The sequence below is a fragment of the Crocuta crocuta genome, unplaced genomic scaffold (assembly GCF_008692635.1).
Source record: "Crocuta crocuta isolate KB4526 unplaced genomic scaffold, BGI_CrCroc_1.0 scaffold363, whole genome shotgun sequence".
Taxonomy (NCBI): Eukaryota; Metazoa; Chordata; class Mammalia; order Carnivora; family Hyaenidae; genus Crocuta; species Crocuta crocuta.
The window spans coordinates 458,186-477,610 of NW_027531626.1; the positions used below are offsets into that span (position 1 = coordinate 458,186).

The window sequence follows — 19,425 nt, forward strand, 5'->3', positions numbered from 1 at the left end:
CTCTTTGGAGAAGTGTCTGTTCATATCTTCTGCCCATTTCTTCACTGGGTTGTTTGTTTTTTGGGTGTGGAGTTTGGTGAGTTCCTTATAGATTTTGGATATTAACCCTTTATCTGATATGTCATTTGCAACTATCTTTTCCCATTCCGTCAGTTGCCTATTAGTTTTGTGGGTTGTTTCCTTTGCTGTGGACCACTTTTCTTAAATGCAAAATGGATGAAAAGCCTAAATGTAAGACAAAACCATCAAAATCCTAAAGGAGAAAGCAGGCAAAAATCTTTTTGATGTCGGTTGCAACAATTTCTTATTGGACATGTCTCCAGAGATAAGGGAAAACAGCAGCAAAAGTGAACTAATGGGACCTCATCAAAATAGAAAGCTTCTGTATAGCAAAGGAAACAACAACACTAAATGACAACTGATGGAATGGGAAAAGATATTTGTAAATGATGTATTGGATAAAGGGTTAGTATCCAAAATCTATGAAGAAGTTCATCAAATTTAGCACCTAAAAACCATAAGCCAGTGGTGTCTAGGTGGCTCAGTCAGTTAAGCATCCAACTTTGGCTCAGGTCATGATCTCATGGTTTGTGGGTTTGAGTCCTATGTCAGACTTTGTGCTGACAGCCAGCTCAGAGCCTGGAGCCTGCTTCGGATTCTGTGTCTCCCTCTCTCTGACCCTTCCCTGCTCATGCTGTCTCTCTCTCTCTCTCTCTCCCTCAGAAATAAATAAAACATTAAAAAAAACCCAAATAATCCAGTGAAGAAATGGGCAAAAACCACGAATAGACACTTTTCCAAGGAGATATCCAGGGGCACTTGGGTGGCTCAGTTGGTTAAGTGTCCTACTTAAGCACAGGTCATGATCTTGCAGTTCACAAGTTTAAGCCCCTCATTGGTCTCTGTGCTGACATCTCAGAGTCCAGAGCCTGCTTCAGATTCTGTGTTTCCTTCTTTCTCTGTTCCTCCCCCATTTGAGCTGTGTCTCTCTCTCAAAAATAAACATTAAAAAAAAAAAAAGACATCTAGTTGGCAAACAGACACATGAAAAGATGCTCAACATCACTTATCATCTGGGAAATATAAATCAAAACCATGAGATACCACTGCATACCTGTCAAATGGCTAAAATTAACAACTTGGGAAACAATAGACATTGGCGAGGACACGGAAAAAAGAACCTTTCGCATGTTGCTGGGAATGCAAACTGGTGTGGCCATTCTGGAATATAATTTTTGAGGTTCCTCAAAAATTAAAAATAGAACTACCTTACGACCCACCATTTGCACTGCTAGCTATTTCTCCAAAGGCTACAAAAATACTGATTCAAAGAGGCACATGCATCCCAGTGTTTATAGCAGCACTATCAGCAATAGCCAAATTATGGAAAAAGCCCAAATGTCTGTTGACTGATGAACGGATAAAGAAGATGTCGGGTGTGTGTGTATAATGGAATATTAACTTGGTGATCAAAAAGAATGAAATCTTGTTGCAAATCCACATTTGCAACAACGTGGATGGAACCAGGGTGTATTATGCTAGGTGAATTAAGTCAGAGAAAGACAAATATATGATTTCACTCATATGGAATTTAAGAAACACAATAGATGAACATAAGGGAAGGAAAAATAAGGCGAAAACAGAGGGCTGGGCGCCTGGGTGGCTTAGTCAGTTAAGCATCTGACTGTTGATTTCATCTCAGGTCATGATCTCCTGGTTTGTGAGTTCACGCCACATGTCAGGCTCTGTGCTGACTGTGTGGAGCCTGCTTGGGATTCTCTCTCTGCCCCTACTCTGCTTGTTCTCTCTCTCAAAATATATAAATAAACTTAAAAAAAAACAAACAGACAAGGAAGCAAACCATACGAGACTCTTAAATACAAAGAACAAATGAATTGCTGAAGGGGTAAGGGTGGGGGATGGGCTAAATGGGTGATGGGCATTAAGGAGGGCACTTGTTGGGATGAGCACTAGGTGTTAATATGTAAGTGATGAATCACTAAATTCTGTTCCTGAAACCATTATTACACTCTATGTTAACTAACTTGGGTTTAAATAAAGTTTTTTAAAAAAGAAATTAAGTTTGGGTGGTGGGGTTTTTGTGATAACATAAAAGTTAGTATTTTAACCATTTTCAGGTGTACACTTCAATAGCATTAAGTACCTTCACAGTGTTGTATGAGCATTGCCATTATTTCCAGAAATGTTTCCTCTTTCCAAACAAACTGCTATCCCCATAACAATAACTCCCTATTCCCCCATCTCTCAGCTCCTGGCAACCACCATTCTACTTTGTGTTTATGAATTTGCCTATTCTAGGCACCTCATAAATGGAATCACACAATATTTGTCCTTTTGAATATGGTTTATTTCACTTAATGTTTTCAAATTTCATCTGTTATAGCATATGTCAGAATTTCATGATTTGCTAAAGTTGAATAATATTCTATTGTTTGTTTGTATCACATTTTGTTTATTCTTCTGTTGACAGACATTTGGGTTGTATCTACCTTTGGACGATTACAAGTAATGCTTTTATAAAAATTGGTGTCCAAGTATCTGTTTGAATCTCTGCTTTCAGCTCTTTTAGGTGTATACTGATTCCTGGATCATATTCTGTGATTCCATGTTTAATTTCTTGAGGAACCATCATATAGTTTTCCACAGCAGCAGCACCATTTTACATTCCCACTAGCATCCTCACCAACACTTGCCATTTTTCTTTTTAAGTTTTTAAAATTCTAATATAGTTAACATACAGCATTATATTAGTTTTGGGTGTACAATGTAGTGATTCATAATTCTTTACTAAGTGCTCATAACAGTAAGTATACTCTGGGACACCTAGGGGCTCAGCACCTCACTGTCTGACCCTTGATTTTGGCTCAGGTCATGATCTCACAGTTTGTGAGATCAAGCCCCATGTCGGGTTCTGTGCTAACAGTGCAGAGCCTGCTTGGGATTCTCTCTCTCCCTGTCTCTGGCCCTCCCCTGCACGTGCTCTCTCTCTCTCTGTCTCAAAATAAAAAAATAAACATTAAAAAAAATAAGTATACTCTTAATTCCTTTCACCTATTTCTCTGGTGCCGCCCCACCCCCACCCCCACTTCCCCTCTGGTAACTACATTTATTCTTTGTATTTAAGAGTCTGTTTTTTTGTTTTTGTCTCTTTCTTTTTTTGTTGTTTTGTTTCTTAAATTCTACATATGCTACTTACTTCATTTAGCATTATACCATCTAGATCCATCTGTGTTGTTGCAAATGACAAGATTTTATTCATTTTTATGGCTGAGTAATAATCCATTGTGTGTGTATACACACATATATACATATACTACATTTTCTTTATCCATTCATCTATTGATAGACTCTTGGGTTGCTTCCATATTTTGACTCTTAAAAAATGCTGCAATAATCATAGGGGTGCACATACTTTTTTGAATTAGTGTTTTTGTAGTATTTGGGTAAATATAGTAATTCTATTTTTAATTTTTTGAGGAATCTCTGTACTGTTTTCCACAGTGGCTGCACCAGTTTTCATTCCCACCAGCAGTGCACAAGGGTTCCTTTTTCTTTACATCCTCACCAACACTGGTTGTTTGTTGTGTTTTTGATTTTAGTCATTCTGACAAGAGTGAGGTGATAGCTCATTGTGGTTTTGATTTGCATTTCCCTGACAATGAGTGATGTTAAGCATCTTTTCATATATCTGTTGGGCATCTGTATATCTTCTTTGGAGAAATGTCTGTTCATGTGTTCTGTCCATTTTAAATTGGAAATTTTTTTTATGTTGAGTTGTATAAGTTCTTTATATATTTTGGATACTAACCTCTTACTGTATATATCATTTGCAAATATATTTTCTCATTGAGAGAAGAATTTATCTTTGGCAAAGAAACTTGGACCAAACTTACCCATCTTCTCTACCATACCATTCATTGGGAATGTTCTTTTGAACAAAATCAGGTTTTATAATAGGGTGAAGTAAACATGAAATTTTAATGCAAGATGAAGATACTCATAAGTGTCACTGAAATTTGATAGAGTTGGACTATTACTATGATATTTGGCTATAAGATACATAGATATATCTGTATATGGAAATCTGTGACTCTGAGTTAAGGCTTTTGGTTTTAAGTGACAAAATCCAACTCAAACTAGTATGGGGGGGGAAATGGGAACTTCTGTAATTTATGTAACCAGAATGTGGGAAGACTCAGGTAACTGGCATAGGGACTAGTACACTCAGGACCTTTGTCTTTCTCTTACCTCTCAGGCCTGCTTATCTCTGTATGTCAGGTTTCGTTTCTAAGACCACGTTTCCCCACCATACTAGAATAACTCCTAGTAAGACCTTAACATGAACTTTCCTAACCTCATAGTAGATAAGGAAAGATACTTCCCTAGCACTAGTAAAGAAAATCATGAGAAAGAACTATTGATTGATCTAGCTTGGAACAGATAATAGTCTTTAGATCAGTTACTGTGGCCAGGAGACCAGGTTAAGCAAGGACATGATAGCTCCCATTTTGGCCCACATACTTATATTGAACAAGAAAGGAGGGAGCAGTTAAACAGTAAAACTAATATCCAAGTGTAACTGTAGTCAGTCACATAGCTTGAAATATCATCTATGTTTAGTAATTCCAAACTCCAGTTCTCTAGCCCTGAGATCTGTCTTGTTTCAGACGATCTTCTTGACAGCGTCACATGGATGTCTATTTGGTGTCTTAAACTTTGGCTAGAATTCTTGTTTTCTTCCTCAAAAACCTGTTTCTCTGCAGTTTTTCCCATCTTAGTAAATATACCACCACTCATTTGCTCGAGCAAAATCTTTATTATTCTCTCATTCCCCACATTTATCCATCAGCAGGTTTCCTTAGGGTAACCTACAAACACATTTAGAATCTGCCCCGACCCCCATTTCTATCTCAACTACTACCATCCTAACCAGGCTACCTTCATTTCTTGCCTTTATCAATATCCAGCCTCATAACTGGTCCCCATGCCTCTCCTCTTGCCCCACCCCCACCCTCCGTAGACCATTCTCCATATAGCAACCAGAGTGTTTTCCATTTTATTTTATTATGTTTATTTTATTTATTTATGTTTAAGTAAGCTTCACACCCAGCATGAAGCCCAACTCAGGGCTTGAACTCAAGACCCTGAGATCAAGACCTGAGCTAAGATCAAGAATTGGATGCTTAACTGACTGAGCCACCCAGGCACCCCATAGTATTATCCTTTTTAAACCTAAATCATACTATCACTCTCCTCCTTGAAACAACCCAGTTGTTTTCTATCATACTTAACAATAAATTCCTGACTCCTTTCTCTAACTTACAAAATTCTTAGATAATCTAGTCTGTGCCTACTTCTCTTGAGGTTACCACTTTCATGCCCTCTATACCACAGGGTCTTTCTGTGATTTGTGTACAATGCGTATATTCCTGCTTTAGGGCTATTGTCTCTCCTTGAAATGCTCTTCACTTCATCTTTACAGTGAGTGCCATCTTGTTATTCTGATCCTAATATCACTAAATGCCATTGTCATTAAGTAACTGGGGCCAATCTAAAATAGATTCTAAAATAGATCATTTAGTTAGCCTCTTTTCATATCAGACTACTATAATTCTCTGTATAGAACTTACCAGAACTTATAAATTGTTATTCTGTTTCCCTCTTTAAAATGTACATTTTGGGGCACCTGGATGGCTCAGCTGGTTAAGTGTCTGATTTTGGCTCAGGTCATGATCTCACAGTTTATGAGTTTGAACCCTCTGCTGTCAGCCCTGAGCCCGCTTCAGATCCTTTTTCTTCCTCTCTCTGCCCCTCCACTCTTGCATGCTTGCTCTCCCCAACCCCAAATAAAAATTTAAAAAATTTAAATTTTATGGTAGCAGGGACCATATCTTGTTATATCCTTGTATAGTTTGGTAAATTTTAATAAATATACCTATACAATTTCTACCTAGATCATGATATATAACATTACAAATCCGCCCCCCTCCCCCGCAGTAGCCTCTTTTTATTGAGTCAGAGTCAAACCCCCAAAAAATAATCAATGTTCTGACCTCTATTTGCAGATTATTGTTGCCTGTCTGAAGGCACATAAATGGGATTACAGTATATTCTCACCTATAGCAGTGGTTCATTCTCGTCCATTGCTCTCATATTCCATTATATGAGTATACTACAGCTTTTTATGTTCAACTATTGAAAGGCATTTAGGTTATTTTCAGCTTTTAGCTATTATAAATTAATTATAAATAAATTATTTTAGCTATTATAAATGATGGATATGAATCTTTGGGTGAAATTAGTCATAGGAATTGCGTGTGTTCATTGTTGAAAGATAAGACAATACCAGTTTTCTAAAGTGGTTTTACCAGTTTACTCTTCCACTGGCAATGTATGAGAGTTCTGATTGCTTCATGCCTGTACCAACAGTTGGTATTGTCTTGTATGTGTGTGTGTATGTGTCTTATGGCTTTAAATTATTTTCCTGATGACTAAGTGAACACTTTTTCATATTTTTATTGACTTTTTCATAGTTTTCTAGTTCAGATTACCTCTTTTTTCAAGTGCTTATTAAAATGTTTTACTCATTTTTAAATTGGGTTACCTTTTTTTCCTTATTGATCTGTAAGAGTTCTTTTTGTTCTTTATGATCTGTAAGAGTTCTTTATCTGTAAGAGTTCCATGAATGAAAAGTTTTTTTATTTCAGTGATAAGTTCAACTTATCAGTTTTTCATTGTTTGTATTTTTTGTGTACTTGTCAAGAAATCTTGGCCAACTCCAAGGTCATAAAGATACTGCTTTATGCTATCAGCTAGAAGTCTTATTGTTTGACCTTTCACATTTAAAACCTACAGGCAAACTGGAATTCGTTTTTGTGCATGGGTTGAGGTAGAGGTCAGGGCATATTTGTTTCTATACAGCTGTTCAACTGATAAAACATTTATTGGGGAAAAAGTTAATCCTTTTTCTCCTGCCTTTATTTGCTACCTTTTTCAAAAATTAGGTGACTTTGAATGTGTAAATCCATTTCTGGATTTTCTTGTCTTTTCAATGTGGTATATTTGTATATTCTTGCATTAGTTACTATGCTATGTTAACTACAATAATCTTGAAATAAATCTTGACATCTGGTGGTGTAAATAAATCTTCCAGCTTTGGTCTTCAGATTGTTTTGCTTTCTTTCACCTTTTGCATTTCCATATATGCACTTTAATAATCAGTTTATCAGTTTCCATACATAACATTTACATACTGCATTTACATACTGTTTTTATACTCTTTTATAACCCACTTTTTCTACTTATATCTTCCATGTCAATAAATACATTTCTGTTATATTTTTAATAATACATTCTCTTGTTGATGCCAACATTTTCCCCCTTTACAAACAGCAATGTCATCAGCATCCTTAATTATTTTATTGTCTTTTCTGAAGACATCTAATTCCTTGAGAAATTATAAGCATTTATACTTATCACAAGTTTGAATGCCATTAAAATATGTGTTGTGGGAGAAACTAAGATGAATAGGACTACAGGCCCTTGCCTCAAGCTGACAGCTTAGGTATTATGAGACATACACATAATTAACTGCAATTAATTTGTTTCATTGAGACACCATATAATAAATGGTTAAAATCATGAACTGTGGAGCTAGAGTGCCTGAGTTTGGAAATCTCACTCTTCCACTTACTAGCTCTCTTTTTCTTTCTTTTTTTTTTTTTTAAGTGGACAGAGTAACCTTTGTAAGGTGTTGGGAAGCTTAGAAGAAATCGTATGTTAAGCACTTTGACCAGTGATCTAACACAAGATGGGTCAATCAAGTGTTACCTATTGTGATAATTAGTTCTAGAAAAATAACAGCTGTAAGTGGGTTCTAGGAATAGGTGTTTTATGAATAGGCATTCTTTTTTAATCTGTGATATTCATTGTTTCTGTTCATTCTCAAAGATCTGTAGTCTGTTCTAACAGTGTTTGGCTTATAGTAGGTACACATAAAAATTGAGTATGTGAATAAATGAAAATGTATTCTGGAGACACTGGTATATGAATTGTGCTGATCTAATTAATTTTCTGATTTCAGATTTGAAAGATTAGAAGTCTTGGCTGTATTTGCCTCCACAGTCTTGGCACAATTGGGAGCTCTCTTTATATTAAAAGAAAGGTACATTTGTATACAATGTCACTGTCATTGTAAATTCCACCTATAGCACCTTTGGGAATGTGAAGGAATCCAGTGAGACACGTTTGGTTTGAAGGGTATACAAATTAAGATGAGCAGTGCTGGAGTTTTGATAGTATGTCTTCTTCATTTTTCAGACTTTTCTCCCTTCTTTTCACCCTCCTTTTATTACCTTATTTGATGCTACTAAATCCTGAGCAGGTATGAAGGAAAGGGCTTCAGTCAGACATGTTTTAATGCTTAGTACAAACCCATTGAAAAAAGTTTGGTGGAGAAGATTGATACTATGTATTAAAGATAATTAGTAAGTCTCCTTTCCTGATCACTGCTAATAATCAACAGTTGGATATCATATTAAAAGATTTTGTTCAGGGTGCCTGGCTGGCTCAGTTGGAAGAGCATACAACTCTTGATCTCAGGGTCATGAGTTTGAGCCCCATGTTGGGTGTAGAGGTTACCTACACAAATAAGCAAACAAACTAACAAGAAAAAGATTTTGTTCACATTAGATTACTTCTGTATTTAATAAAGCTTTTTAATTTCATAATTTTTAGAACCAATTTAATACATTATTTCTTTCTTTTAGTGCAGAACGCTTTTTGGAGCAGCCCGAGATACACACGTGAGATTTTGCTTTTGATATAACATAATTTACTATTATATTTGATCCCCAGTTATTAAGAGGTATATTAGGAATAATGGTTACATTGGCCAATGTCAGAGTTCAGAGTGTGGCAGTATACATTTCACTGATATTTCACAAACAAAATCCCCCAATTCCAAGACTGCTTCTTTTCACCCTTAATTGTTCCCAAGTCTTTATGTTTTTATATTGCACAGGAAGGCCTTTGTACCCTGGCTTTAGGTCCCTTGTTATTTCCAGGCCTAGGTCCACACATAAACTAGCCATGTTGGTCTTCTATAATTTAAAATTTGATATCCAAAATCTTCTAGTAGCACCTTTAAAAAGATAAAATTTTAGAAAAGATAAAATTGAGCCTGGGTGTCTCAGTCAATTAGGTGTCGGACTCTTGATTTCAGCTCAGGTCACGATCTCATGAGATTGAGTTCCGTGTCAGACTCTGCACAAAGCATGGGGCCTGTTTGGGATTCTCCCTTTCCCTCTCTCTCTGCCCCTCCCCTGCTCACTCTCTCTCTGAAAATAAGTAAATGTTTAAAAAAAAAAGATAAAATTGTAATTATCTACTACATAGTTGCCAAATATATGGACTTTACCTCTTTTGGCCAGTTCAATTCAAGTTAGTCTGACCTGTCTAGTATATTGTAAACCAAATACCATTGCATTTATATAGATTTATAACAGCAGTTACCTGTAGGAAGATACTGTTAATGCTGAGTCAGATTTGTCCTGTGTAAGATGGAGCAGTAGACAGGACATGGATTATGGAGCTCAAAAACAAGTTCAGAGTCTGGCTCCACAAATCCCAAACCACTGAAGCAGACCGCTCTCCCTTCCCATCTCTTAGTCTGTCTGCATACTGAAATTATATATTGATATTACCAAGAAAAAATAATGGTAAATGTTATTATTATTCTTTTTAGGGGAAGATTATTAGTTGGGACTTTTGTGGCTCTTTCCTTCAACTTGTTCACGATGCTTTCTATTCGGAATAAACCTTTTGCTTATGTCTCTGAAGGTATGATTTTTACTTACCATTAATAAAAAATCTAATTCATCTCTCATAAAAACAAGTCTTGTGTTTGTTTCATTAACTCATAAATCAACTAGAAAGCTTATCCTAAAGAGAAGAGAGAACTACCCGAGAAGTTCTCAGGTCTTTTATGAGTAGAGGATTACAAATTTAATTACTATAAGCCTTAAAAGAACATATTACTTGGGGTGCCTGGGTGGCTTAGTTGGTTAAGCGTCCGACTTTCGCTTAGGTCATGATCTCACGGTTCATGGGTTCGAGCCCCGTGTCGGGCTCTGTGCTGACTGCCAGCTCAGAGCCTGGAGCCTGTTTCAGTCTGTGACTCCCTCTCTCTCTGACCCTCCCCTGCTCATGCTGTCTCTCTCTCTGTCTCCTAGAAATAAATAAACATTTAAAAAAAAAAAACATATTTCTTAAAAACATGCAGAACTGACATATATTAAATTATATGTGATGAAAAATTACATTTGCCAAATAACATGCATGGGATTTTAGATGTGTAACCTACCTAAAAAAAGTCTGTTGCAAGCATTTTAGAAATATCAGTATATTTCAAATGGTTGATGTGCTCATGTATATGTATTTTGAAATATTCTTTTATTTTTAGGTCTTTAAAAATTTAGACTGTTATTTCAACTCAGTGGCTAAAATTATTGTCATTTTTCAGTAATTTCCATGTTCTGGAATCCCACTAACCCACAAAGGGTCAATCACTGATTGATGGAGAAGTGAGGTAAAACCAAAAGTGGGCTGTGTGCACAGACCCACACTTTGAAACAAAGATAGGAGAGGGTCTTTTTAGGTCTTCCTGACTTGAACACTATGACAATCAATAGAAGAAAACTTTTCTGAATTGCCCTTTCTAGTTTAAACACCTTCATGTTATGAAGAATTAGTTGTATTTGTATGAATTAAAGTTTGAGAATTACTGCATGAACTAGAAAACTAAATACAGTATTTTGATGTCCCAAATTATTTTGAAAAAAACATAAATTATTAACATAGTATAATGTTCATTCTAGAAATTTTAAGAAGGTACAAAGATATAAAAATTATACCTCTCCATGAAGATTAGAAAGATCCAGGTTTTCCTTTTACAAATAATGCTACAATCTGCTTTCTGATATCAGATTTCTTGAATGCATCTGTGAGTTTTCAGGGTAAATTCCCCAGAGAAATTATAAATGGGTTAGAAATAAAATATCTTTTAAGTCATTAATGTATATCGTGCCAGACTTATATCTGGAAAGACTATCTAGTTTATATTTTCATTAGCTGGATATTAAAGTTCCCAGAAACATTAATATTTGTGACATAAGTTGAAATTTGAGTAGAAAATTATACTGGGCACTTTCTGTCTGCCAGGCACTATGCTAAACTCTATATGGATCAACCCATTTAATTCTCCCTGTAACCACATGAGTAAATAATTTTATTGTTTCTATTTTACACTGAAGTACTGAGAAATTAAATCACTTGCCCCAGGCCTAATGTCTAGCTAAGAGCTGGGTTTTAAGCCAGATATTCTGGCAATAGAGTCTGCTCTTAACTGCTCTACCAAATGGCTTTTGTATAAAGCTTGCCAATCTTTTACATCATGTTACACGTAAAATAGTGAATACTTCTGTAACCCTGAGATAAATGTAAGAGGATGCTTGAGCCTTGTTCAGTAATAGTAACTGGCAGGTGTCTGCATGTAGCCAGATCCCCTACCTGGCCTTTCCGAGAATTGGTATACCTATAACCCATTCTCAGCATACTGCTTATGAAGTTCTGCTTTACATTTAAAGAGCCTTTAAAATTAATAGTACACTGACATAATGTAAGTTCACTAATTCCTCCAGGTCAGTGATATAAATAGTTGAAACTGCTTTTGCTTTATTTTCTTGAAGGGATAAAAGAGGAAAAAAGGTCTAGATTTAAGTAGCATGTCCTTTTGTACAATGTTATACAGTTGTAAATCTTATCTTTTAAATTAAGGAAATCAAGTATTTCTGGTAGTGGTTTATTTTTCTATATAGGTAATTAAAGTGTTTTCTTCTTAAAGCTGCTAGTACGAGTTGGCTTCAAGAGCATGTTGCAGATCTTAGTCGAAGGTAAGATGTTATGTGGGGGTTCATGATACACATAATTTCAAAGGGATGTACAAGAAATGCATCTGTCATGGGAATTTACATTTTTCATTGCTGTGGCTGCTACATGAATCTCACAGATCAAACTTATTCTCCTTTTACTTTTTAATTGATGATATAAGAGATCTTTATGAGTGAGAGAACTTTGTTCCCACATCTTCTTTGCTTTCTATAAAAGACATATGATGCAAAAATACAAGTTATCTTTTACAAAATTTCCATCAGTATTACACTGAGTTCTGCTAATGAATGCTCTTTGTTTCTTCATAGCTTGTGTGGAATTATTCCAGGACTTAGCAGCATCTTCCTTCCCCGAATGAATCCATTTGTTTTGATTGATCTTGCTGGAGCATTTGCTCTTTGTATTACGTATATGCTAATTGAAATTAAGTAAGTAGTTTTTATTGCTGTCAAGTGGTTTCTACTTTGGGGGCCTGGCTTTTAAAGGCATCTGCGGGATAGATAAGGATTAAACTTAGAGCATGTTTGCTTATGACTAAGCAATAACTTTGTGTTATTTTGGTTAAGTCTTGTCCTTAAGTATCTTCATCTGAAAAATTAAGGGGGTTGGATTCAATAAGTATTTTTCACCATAATCTATAATTCAGACTGGAAAACTATTTAAATTCCCTACTGCTGACCTGGTGAGTGAAACAGAGAAGATGACAGTGCCAGAAGATGACACATAAGCCATGGCTACTGTTTCTGAGAGAAGGAAGGGGAAGTAGGTATGGAAAGGCAAGCCTTAAAAAAAAGAAAGAAAAAGAAAAAACAAAAGGGAAACCTTTTAGGAAGTAGACTTTATAGCTGCTTTAAGCATACTTAGCGTTTTATGATATGTGATTCTTTGACTACCTACCCTTTAATTATTAGTGTTTACTAGAATCTGCCCATAATAATTCTTTTTTTCTGTTTTGCATACTCTTCTGGAAGATTAAACTCAATTACTTGTTTTTATTTACCACTTCTGTGAGTTTCCCAAACCTTTCTTTATTTCTAGTCCAGATGTCTGTTGAATTCCAAAAGGCATATCTTACTGACTTCTATTCGTGTCTACATCTACTGAACCCATTTTCCCCATCCCCAAAGCTGTTTATATTTCCCACCTCAGTGAATACTACTACCACCTATTCTGTTGCATTATTTTTAAAAATTACATTAAAACTTTAACCATTTTTAAGCATACAGTTCAGTGGCATTAAGTACCTCACATCATTGTGTAAATGTCACCATCTTCCATCCTCAGAACTTTTTCATCTTCCCCACCTGAAACTCATTAAACAGTAGTTCCCCCTCCCCTCTTCCCTCAGCCCCTGGTAACCACTATTCTATTTCCAGTCTCTATGAATTTGATAAAGTACTTCATATAAAATCATACAGTATTTGTACTTTTGTATCTGGCTTATTTTACTTAGTGTAATGTTTTCAGGATTCTTTCATGTTGTAATATGTGTCAGAAATTTCTCCCTTTTTAAGATTGAATAATATTCCATTGTATATACAGAACACATTTTGTTTGTTGACTTATCCATTGATAGATATTTGTATTGTTCCCACCTTTTGGCTGTTGCGAATAGTGCTCCTGTGAACATGGTGTACAGATATCTGTTTGAGCCCCTACTTTCCATTCTTGTGGGCATTTTTCCAGAAGTAGAATTGCTGGATTATAGGATAATTCAGTGTTTAATTTTTTGAGGAACTGCAGTACCCTGTTTAATATCATATTTCTCCCACCTCCCCTCTTACCTCTCCCAAATACTTTGGGATACTTTGGTTGTTTCCATGTCTTGGCTATTGTAAATAATACTCTTGTTAGCCAATCTGATTGGATCTTCCTTTTTAATACTTATCCGTCCTCTCTTTCCCATTCTCATTGCTGCTCCCCAAATTGAGGCCTTATCATCATTTCTTTGGTCTAATTAGAATAGTCTTCTGTTCTTCTATCATTCTCAAACATCTCTAGTTATCTTCTGTTTTGCTACTAATGTCATTATTCAGTTGCAAATTTGGCCATAATGTTTTCCTGTTTCAAAATCCTCCTCTTTGTATATTTAAAAAAATAAAAGCTGTTAGAATGGTAAGACCCCTACCAAGCTCACTGGACATCCACCTGTCTGTTTGCCTGCTCCTAGTTTCAGTGCTTTGTCAGGACTCTCACACCCTTGCTGCTTTCACTGTCTGTGATACCATTTTTCCACTGCCTCACTCATCTTTGAAGAGTCAGCTTCGATGTCTCTTTCTATTTTATAATCCTTTCTGAATTATCCCTACCTTGGGAGACTTGTCACTCACTCCTTTGTGCATCCAGGATACCCTATAGGACGTCTCCTTTTTTCCCAAATTGCTTCATTTTCTTAACATGGTTATCTCTTGCTATTTTAAAGGTAGAGACTAGGTCTTTCCTCATGTTTGTATTCCCATCATGTGGGAAAAAGTTAAAAAAAAAAAAGATCAGCTTGTAATCATTGGCATTGGCATTGACATTTTGGTCTGTCTTATTAACAGAACAGTCTGAACTACTGATGAGTGTTGTACTTTAGCGACCATGTTCTCTGACGAATTCCCATAGAATCTCACCTTGTGTAATTCCTGAGGAATTTCAAAAATTCTTAGTAATAACGGGAAAGTTATTATTTACAGGAAAAATAAAATTTACAGTTGGAAGCACTGATGAAGTACATTAGTCTTCTCTGTATCAGAAATTACATGTTGAAGGTTTTTATTTGTTGCAACAAATGAATATATATGAAATCTTTCTCATTGACAAGTAGATTGAAAATACATAATGAGGAATGTTCACATTGTTTTTTTCACCATCTCTTCACACTGCTTAACATAATTATTATTTTCCACTAAACTTTGGCAAGAAAGGATTCTGAAAATGTTTTTTGTTGGTTTTTGTTTTTTCATTTTTTTTGAGACACTCTCTTTGCCAGCGGTGGCCGCTTGTGGTAAAAGTCCTGTTCCTTCAGATAATTAATGTTTTGGAAGATTGAATTGTAAGAAGCTCAGTGATGCATATGTTTGAGATTTAGAATTGTTTTTTCCTTTTAGTAATTATTTTGCTGTGGACACTGCTTCTGCCATAGCCATTGCTCTGATGACATTTGGCACTATGTATCCCATGAGCGTCTACAGTGGCAAAGTATTACTGCAGGTAAGGATCCTCTTTCAATGCACATGCTTAATATTAGCCAGGTTTTTCTACCAGAGTATAAAATTACATGTGTTCTTCTACCAGATGTGAAATTTTTAGCTTTTGGAAGGCCTCATTAGACATGAGCTCAAACAGTAATCTCTGAAATCTATACAGTAAGAAGCAGATGAAATTTCTTGGCTCATAACATATGTATAAGTCTTCCTGTATTTATAAGACAAAATCATAAACTAAAAATTTTTTTTTTCTGATAATGTTTCAAGTGAAAACAGTGTTACTTAGAATACTTTTGGCATATTTATTTTCCCTCAATAAATGTGCTTTGGCTATTATATAGTCTGGTTGTGATTGTTTTCTTATTTCCTGTCATTGAACCAGTGAGACTTCTAAATTTCATATTTAAAATTGAAAATGGCCAATTATTCCTTATATAAACAGTAGGAACACCTGTAGACAAGCACCTGAATGCACAGGTAGATTCACGGGGATAGATGTATATGTAAGCACTGCTTTCCTTCTGTCTTACCCTCATGCCCTTTCTAAAACTTAGGGGCCGTAGTTTTAGCTCCAGAAACAGTAGTAACAATAAGATAATAGTTGTGCTATTATTAATAAGTGCTGTGCCATATACAAAATATTTTCAGTTGGTTGGTTGATTCTTGAAGAGTTGTTTGGGCCTAGAGATAGTGCTGCTTTGTGAGATACAAATTAAGCATGGGCTGATTCTTGATATTGTCCCCCTAGTGGAGCGAGTTGAAACCTCTCTTCACTAAATCATGATAGGCTGTCAAAGCAAAGGCTGGTATAAAATCCAATTTTTTAGTTTTAGGACCACTGTGCAAAAATTGTTTTATCTCCTAAGTTATTCATATTTTAATTTTTTTCTCCAGACAACACCACCCCATGTTATTGGTCAATTGGACAAACTTATCAGAGAGGTAAGGTGGAAGAGTAAATAAAATCATTTTAATTTATAATTAGAGAATGGAAAGAATGGGTACAAGTAATACTTTATTCAGCCCTATCTATATTTTATTTTAGGGGAGTTTGTGTTCTTTATAGTACATAACACAGTAGGAGGTATAGTGACAGAAGTACAAAAATTTGAGGAATTCTCAGTCTGGAAACTTGAAATAAATGTGGAAGGGAAGGTAATGGTCTAGAAACCACACTACTAGCTATATAAATGCTATGGTTTTTATGAATCTATATTCAAATCTAGGATTTTTATTTAAGTCAAAGACCACTTTTACATGTTGATTGCTTCATCACTTAACATACTGATTTGTGAGTTTAGATTTTATATTGTATAAATACCCACCTGCTTACTAATTGAAGGAATATGATAATTTAATTATTTGAATTTTGAGCATCTTTCGAACTATTGATTGCTGGTATCACAAAGGCCACTGTTCTCAATATAACTGGCTGTTTGTCTCAGCCTATTTCATCGTAGCAGTGGACCATACACTGTGTATCTGGTCTTGGAATTTCCTTTTGGCCCACATTCATGTAACATCCTGAATTGTGCAGAAATTTGTTAAAAGGGAATGCAGAGAAAGAAATGATAGAGAAGACTTCCCAAAAGGGGGAAAAATCTAATACCACCAGTGCTGGATATAAATATATGGCATACTGACAAAATGAAAAGAACCATCTGCTATTGAATAAGGTGGTGGTGAGGGTAGGTGGTAAAGACCTGATTCTAAAAGAATTGGACGGGACAAGAAATGGAATACAAGGCCTTGGCTAACTACTGAACAAGTAAAATGATACCTTGAGTGGTCTGGGACTTCTCTTGGCTAATGAGTGTCCTCATGCAGGGTTTGATCAGATCATTTCTAGGCTTGGATCAAGTCAGTAATGTGACTGAACTGTGTTGGATATGTCAAATATGTACATCCCTGTTTCTTTGTTTATGATTAGGTATCTACCTTGGATGGAGTTTTAGAAGTTCGAAACGAGCATTTTTGGACCCTAGGTTTTGGCTCATTGGTATGTTTTCTGTGTTAATGTAGTTGTAATTTAAAGCATAGTTTATAATGGGGCACCTGGGTGGCTCAGTCGGTTAAGCGTCTGACTTTGGCTCAGGTGATGATCTCATGTTCATGGGTTCAAGCCCCACGTTGGGCTCTGTGCTGATGGCTAGCTCAGAGCCTGAACCCTGTCTTCAGATTATGTGTGTGTCTCTCTCTCTGACCCTCCCCTGCACACACTGTCTCTCACTCAGAATTAACTGAAACATTAAAAAAAATTAAAAAAACATAGTTTATGCTAACTAACTTGAATATAAATTAAACAATAAATAAATTTAAAATAAATGAAACATAGTTTATAATTTTTAAAACTGAAATAAGCATTTCTTTAAATTTTTATAGAACCTTTGATTACCGTTTCTGTTTTATAGAGTCTAAAATGTAGATGGATTCAGTAACCTAATTGAGATTAGTTGAGGGATATTTTCTTTATTTTTTTTACCTTCAAACATGATTTTTAATGTTTATTTATTTTTGAGAGAGAGAGACACACAGCATGTGAGCAGGGGAGAGGCAGAGAGGGAGACACAGAATCCAAAGCAGGTTTCCAGGCTCTGAGCTGTCAGCACAGAGCCCCATGTAGGGCCTGCACTCACAAACTGTGAGATCATGACCTGAGCCAAAGTCAAATGTTTAACCAATTGAACCACCCAGGCGCCCCTCCATGTTTTTGATATTAACCTTAAAAAATAAGACCAGTTAATTTACTAGCAAAAAAGAGCTTATTTGGGAATACCAGAGAATTGCAATTAGGGATAAGCAAGCTACAACCAAACTACAGGCACGTCTGAAGAACAAAAGAGAGAGGAACCCTCTTTCCTAGAGGAAAGGGGGAAGTGGAAAGGACTGTTACAAATGAAAAATCCAGTGAAGTAAACCGGAAGTTCAAGTGTAGTGGCTTTCACTGCCTGAGTTGTGGTAGTCTCTCATTGGCTGGGCTGTTGTCACAGAAGGAGGAAAACCTCTTTCCTCCTGTTGATGTTATAAAGTAGCTAAAGTAGAATGGACTTTATCTCTCTTCCTGTTGACTCTGCAGCTGACTGTGGGTGGGACGGCCTGAGAGACCCTTCCTTCTGGCTTCCTATGTCCCATTTTTGTAAGGTTTCTTTTTATTAACTTTTGCAAATCCAGCTTGGACCATTACCAGAGAGACAATTATGCCATGGTTCTATTCCTCTGTCAGGAATGACGAGGAGAATACAGAAAAGTACTCAGAAAAAAAAAATTTCGCCATAATTCTATCATATAGAAAAGCCTCCAGAACATTTTTTTATTTATACTTACCTATTTTCTCTCCTTAGAAAATGAAACCATGCAGTTTATAATTTGCTCTTTTCACTTAACATATCGTTTACAGTTTTTTGTGTTACTAAGTATTACTTTTATGGTCAAATTTTTTTTCCCTTAAGTGTGACTTGATCTTTGCCTAGATGCCCCAAGAGTTTTGTTTTTTGGTTGCTTGTTTGTTTGTTTAAAGTCCAGTAATTTTACTAGACTATGTCTTGGTGTTGGTTGTTTTGGATCAGTTACTCCAGTTATGCCTTTCAGCAATGGAATTGCAAAAAACTTTTTTTTAACTTTCAGGAAAGTTAATTATTAATATTTAATTTTGTTCTCTTGCTTTTAGTATCTTCTTTGAGATCTCCTATTGTAAGCATGTTGGGTCTTTTGTATTTATTTTCTTTCAGTTCCTTATTATATCTTGAATTACTTTGATTTTTAAAACTTCCTTCTCTTCGCCTTTTATTTCCCTTATAGTAGACCTGTATATTTATTTGCTTTTGTTTTCCTTCTAGTCTGGTCTTCATTTCTTTTTTTAAGTTTATTTATCTTGAGAGAGACCGAACGAGCAAGGGAGGAGCAGAGGGAGAGGGAAAGAGAATCCCAAACAGGCTCCACATAGTCAGCCCAGAGCTCCACGTGGAGCTCAAACTCACAAACCATGAGATCATGACCTCAGCCAAAGTTGGACACTTAACCTACTGAGTCACCCAGGCACCCTTTATAATAATTTTGTGTGCAATTTGGATTCATACCTTTTCTGTTGCTCCTTTTCATGCAAAATTGTTTTCCTGAGCTTTAAAGTAAGGAGTGGTTAAGGGCATCTGAGTGGCTTAGTCAGTTGAGCGTCCGACTTCGGCTCAGGTCATGTTCTCATGGCTTGTGGGTTCGAGCCCTGTGGAGCTTGCTTCAGATTCCATGTCTCCCTCTCTCTCTGCCCTCC

At 35.9% G+C, this 19,425-nt stretch overlaps 1 protein-coding gene across 3 annotated transcripts in view; it reads left to right on the plus strand.

Moving 5' to 3' along the window:
* Positions 1 to 19,425, plus strand: part of SLC30A6 (solute carrier family 30 member 6) — a 42,010-nt gene that overhangs the window by 17,212 nt on the left and 5,373 nt on the right. For all 3 annotated transcript variants that reach the window (XM_077772780.1, XM_077772781.1, XM_077772782.1), the window contains 8 exons: positions 8,105 to 8,185; positions 8,790 to 8,825; positions 9,767 to 9,861; positions 11,924 to 11,972; positions 12,279 to 12,398; positions 15,063 to 15,165; positions 16,056 to 16,103; positions 17,092 to 17,160. In XM_077772780.1, coding sequence (XP_077628906.1) covers positions 8,105 to 8,185; positions 8,790 to 8,825; positions 9,767 to 9,861; positions 11,924 to 11,972; positions 12,279 to 12,398; positions 15,063 to 15,165; positions 16,056 to 16,103; positions 17,092 to 17,160 — 601 coding nt within the window. The remainder of the gene's footprint in view (positions 1 to 8,104; positions 8,186 to 8,789; positions 8,826 to 9,766; positions 9,862 to 11,923; positions 11,973 to 12,278; positions 12,399 to 15,062; positions 15,166 to 16,055; positions 16,104 to 17,091; positions 17,161 to 19,425) is intronic.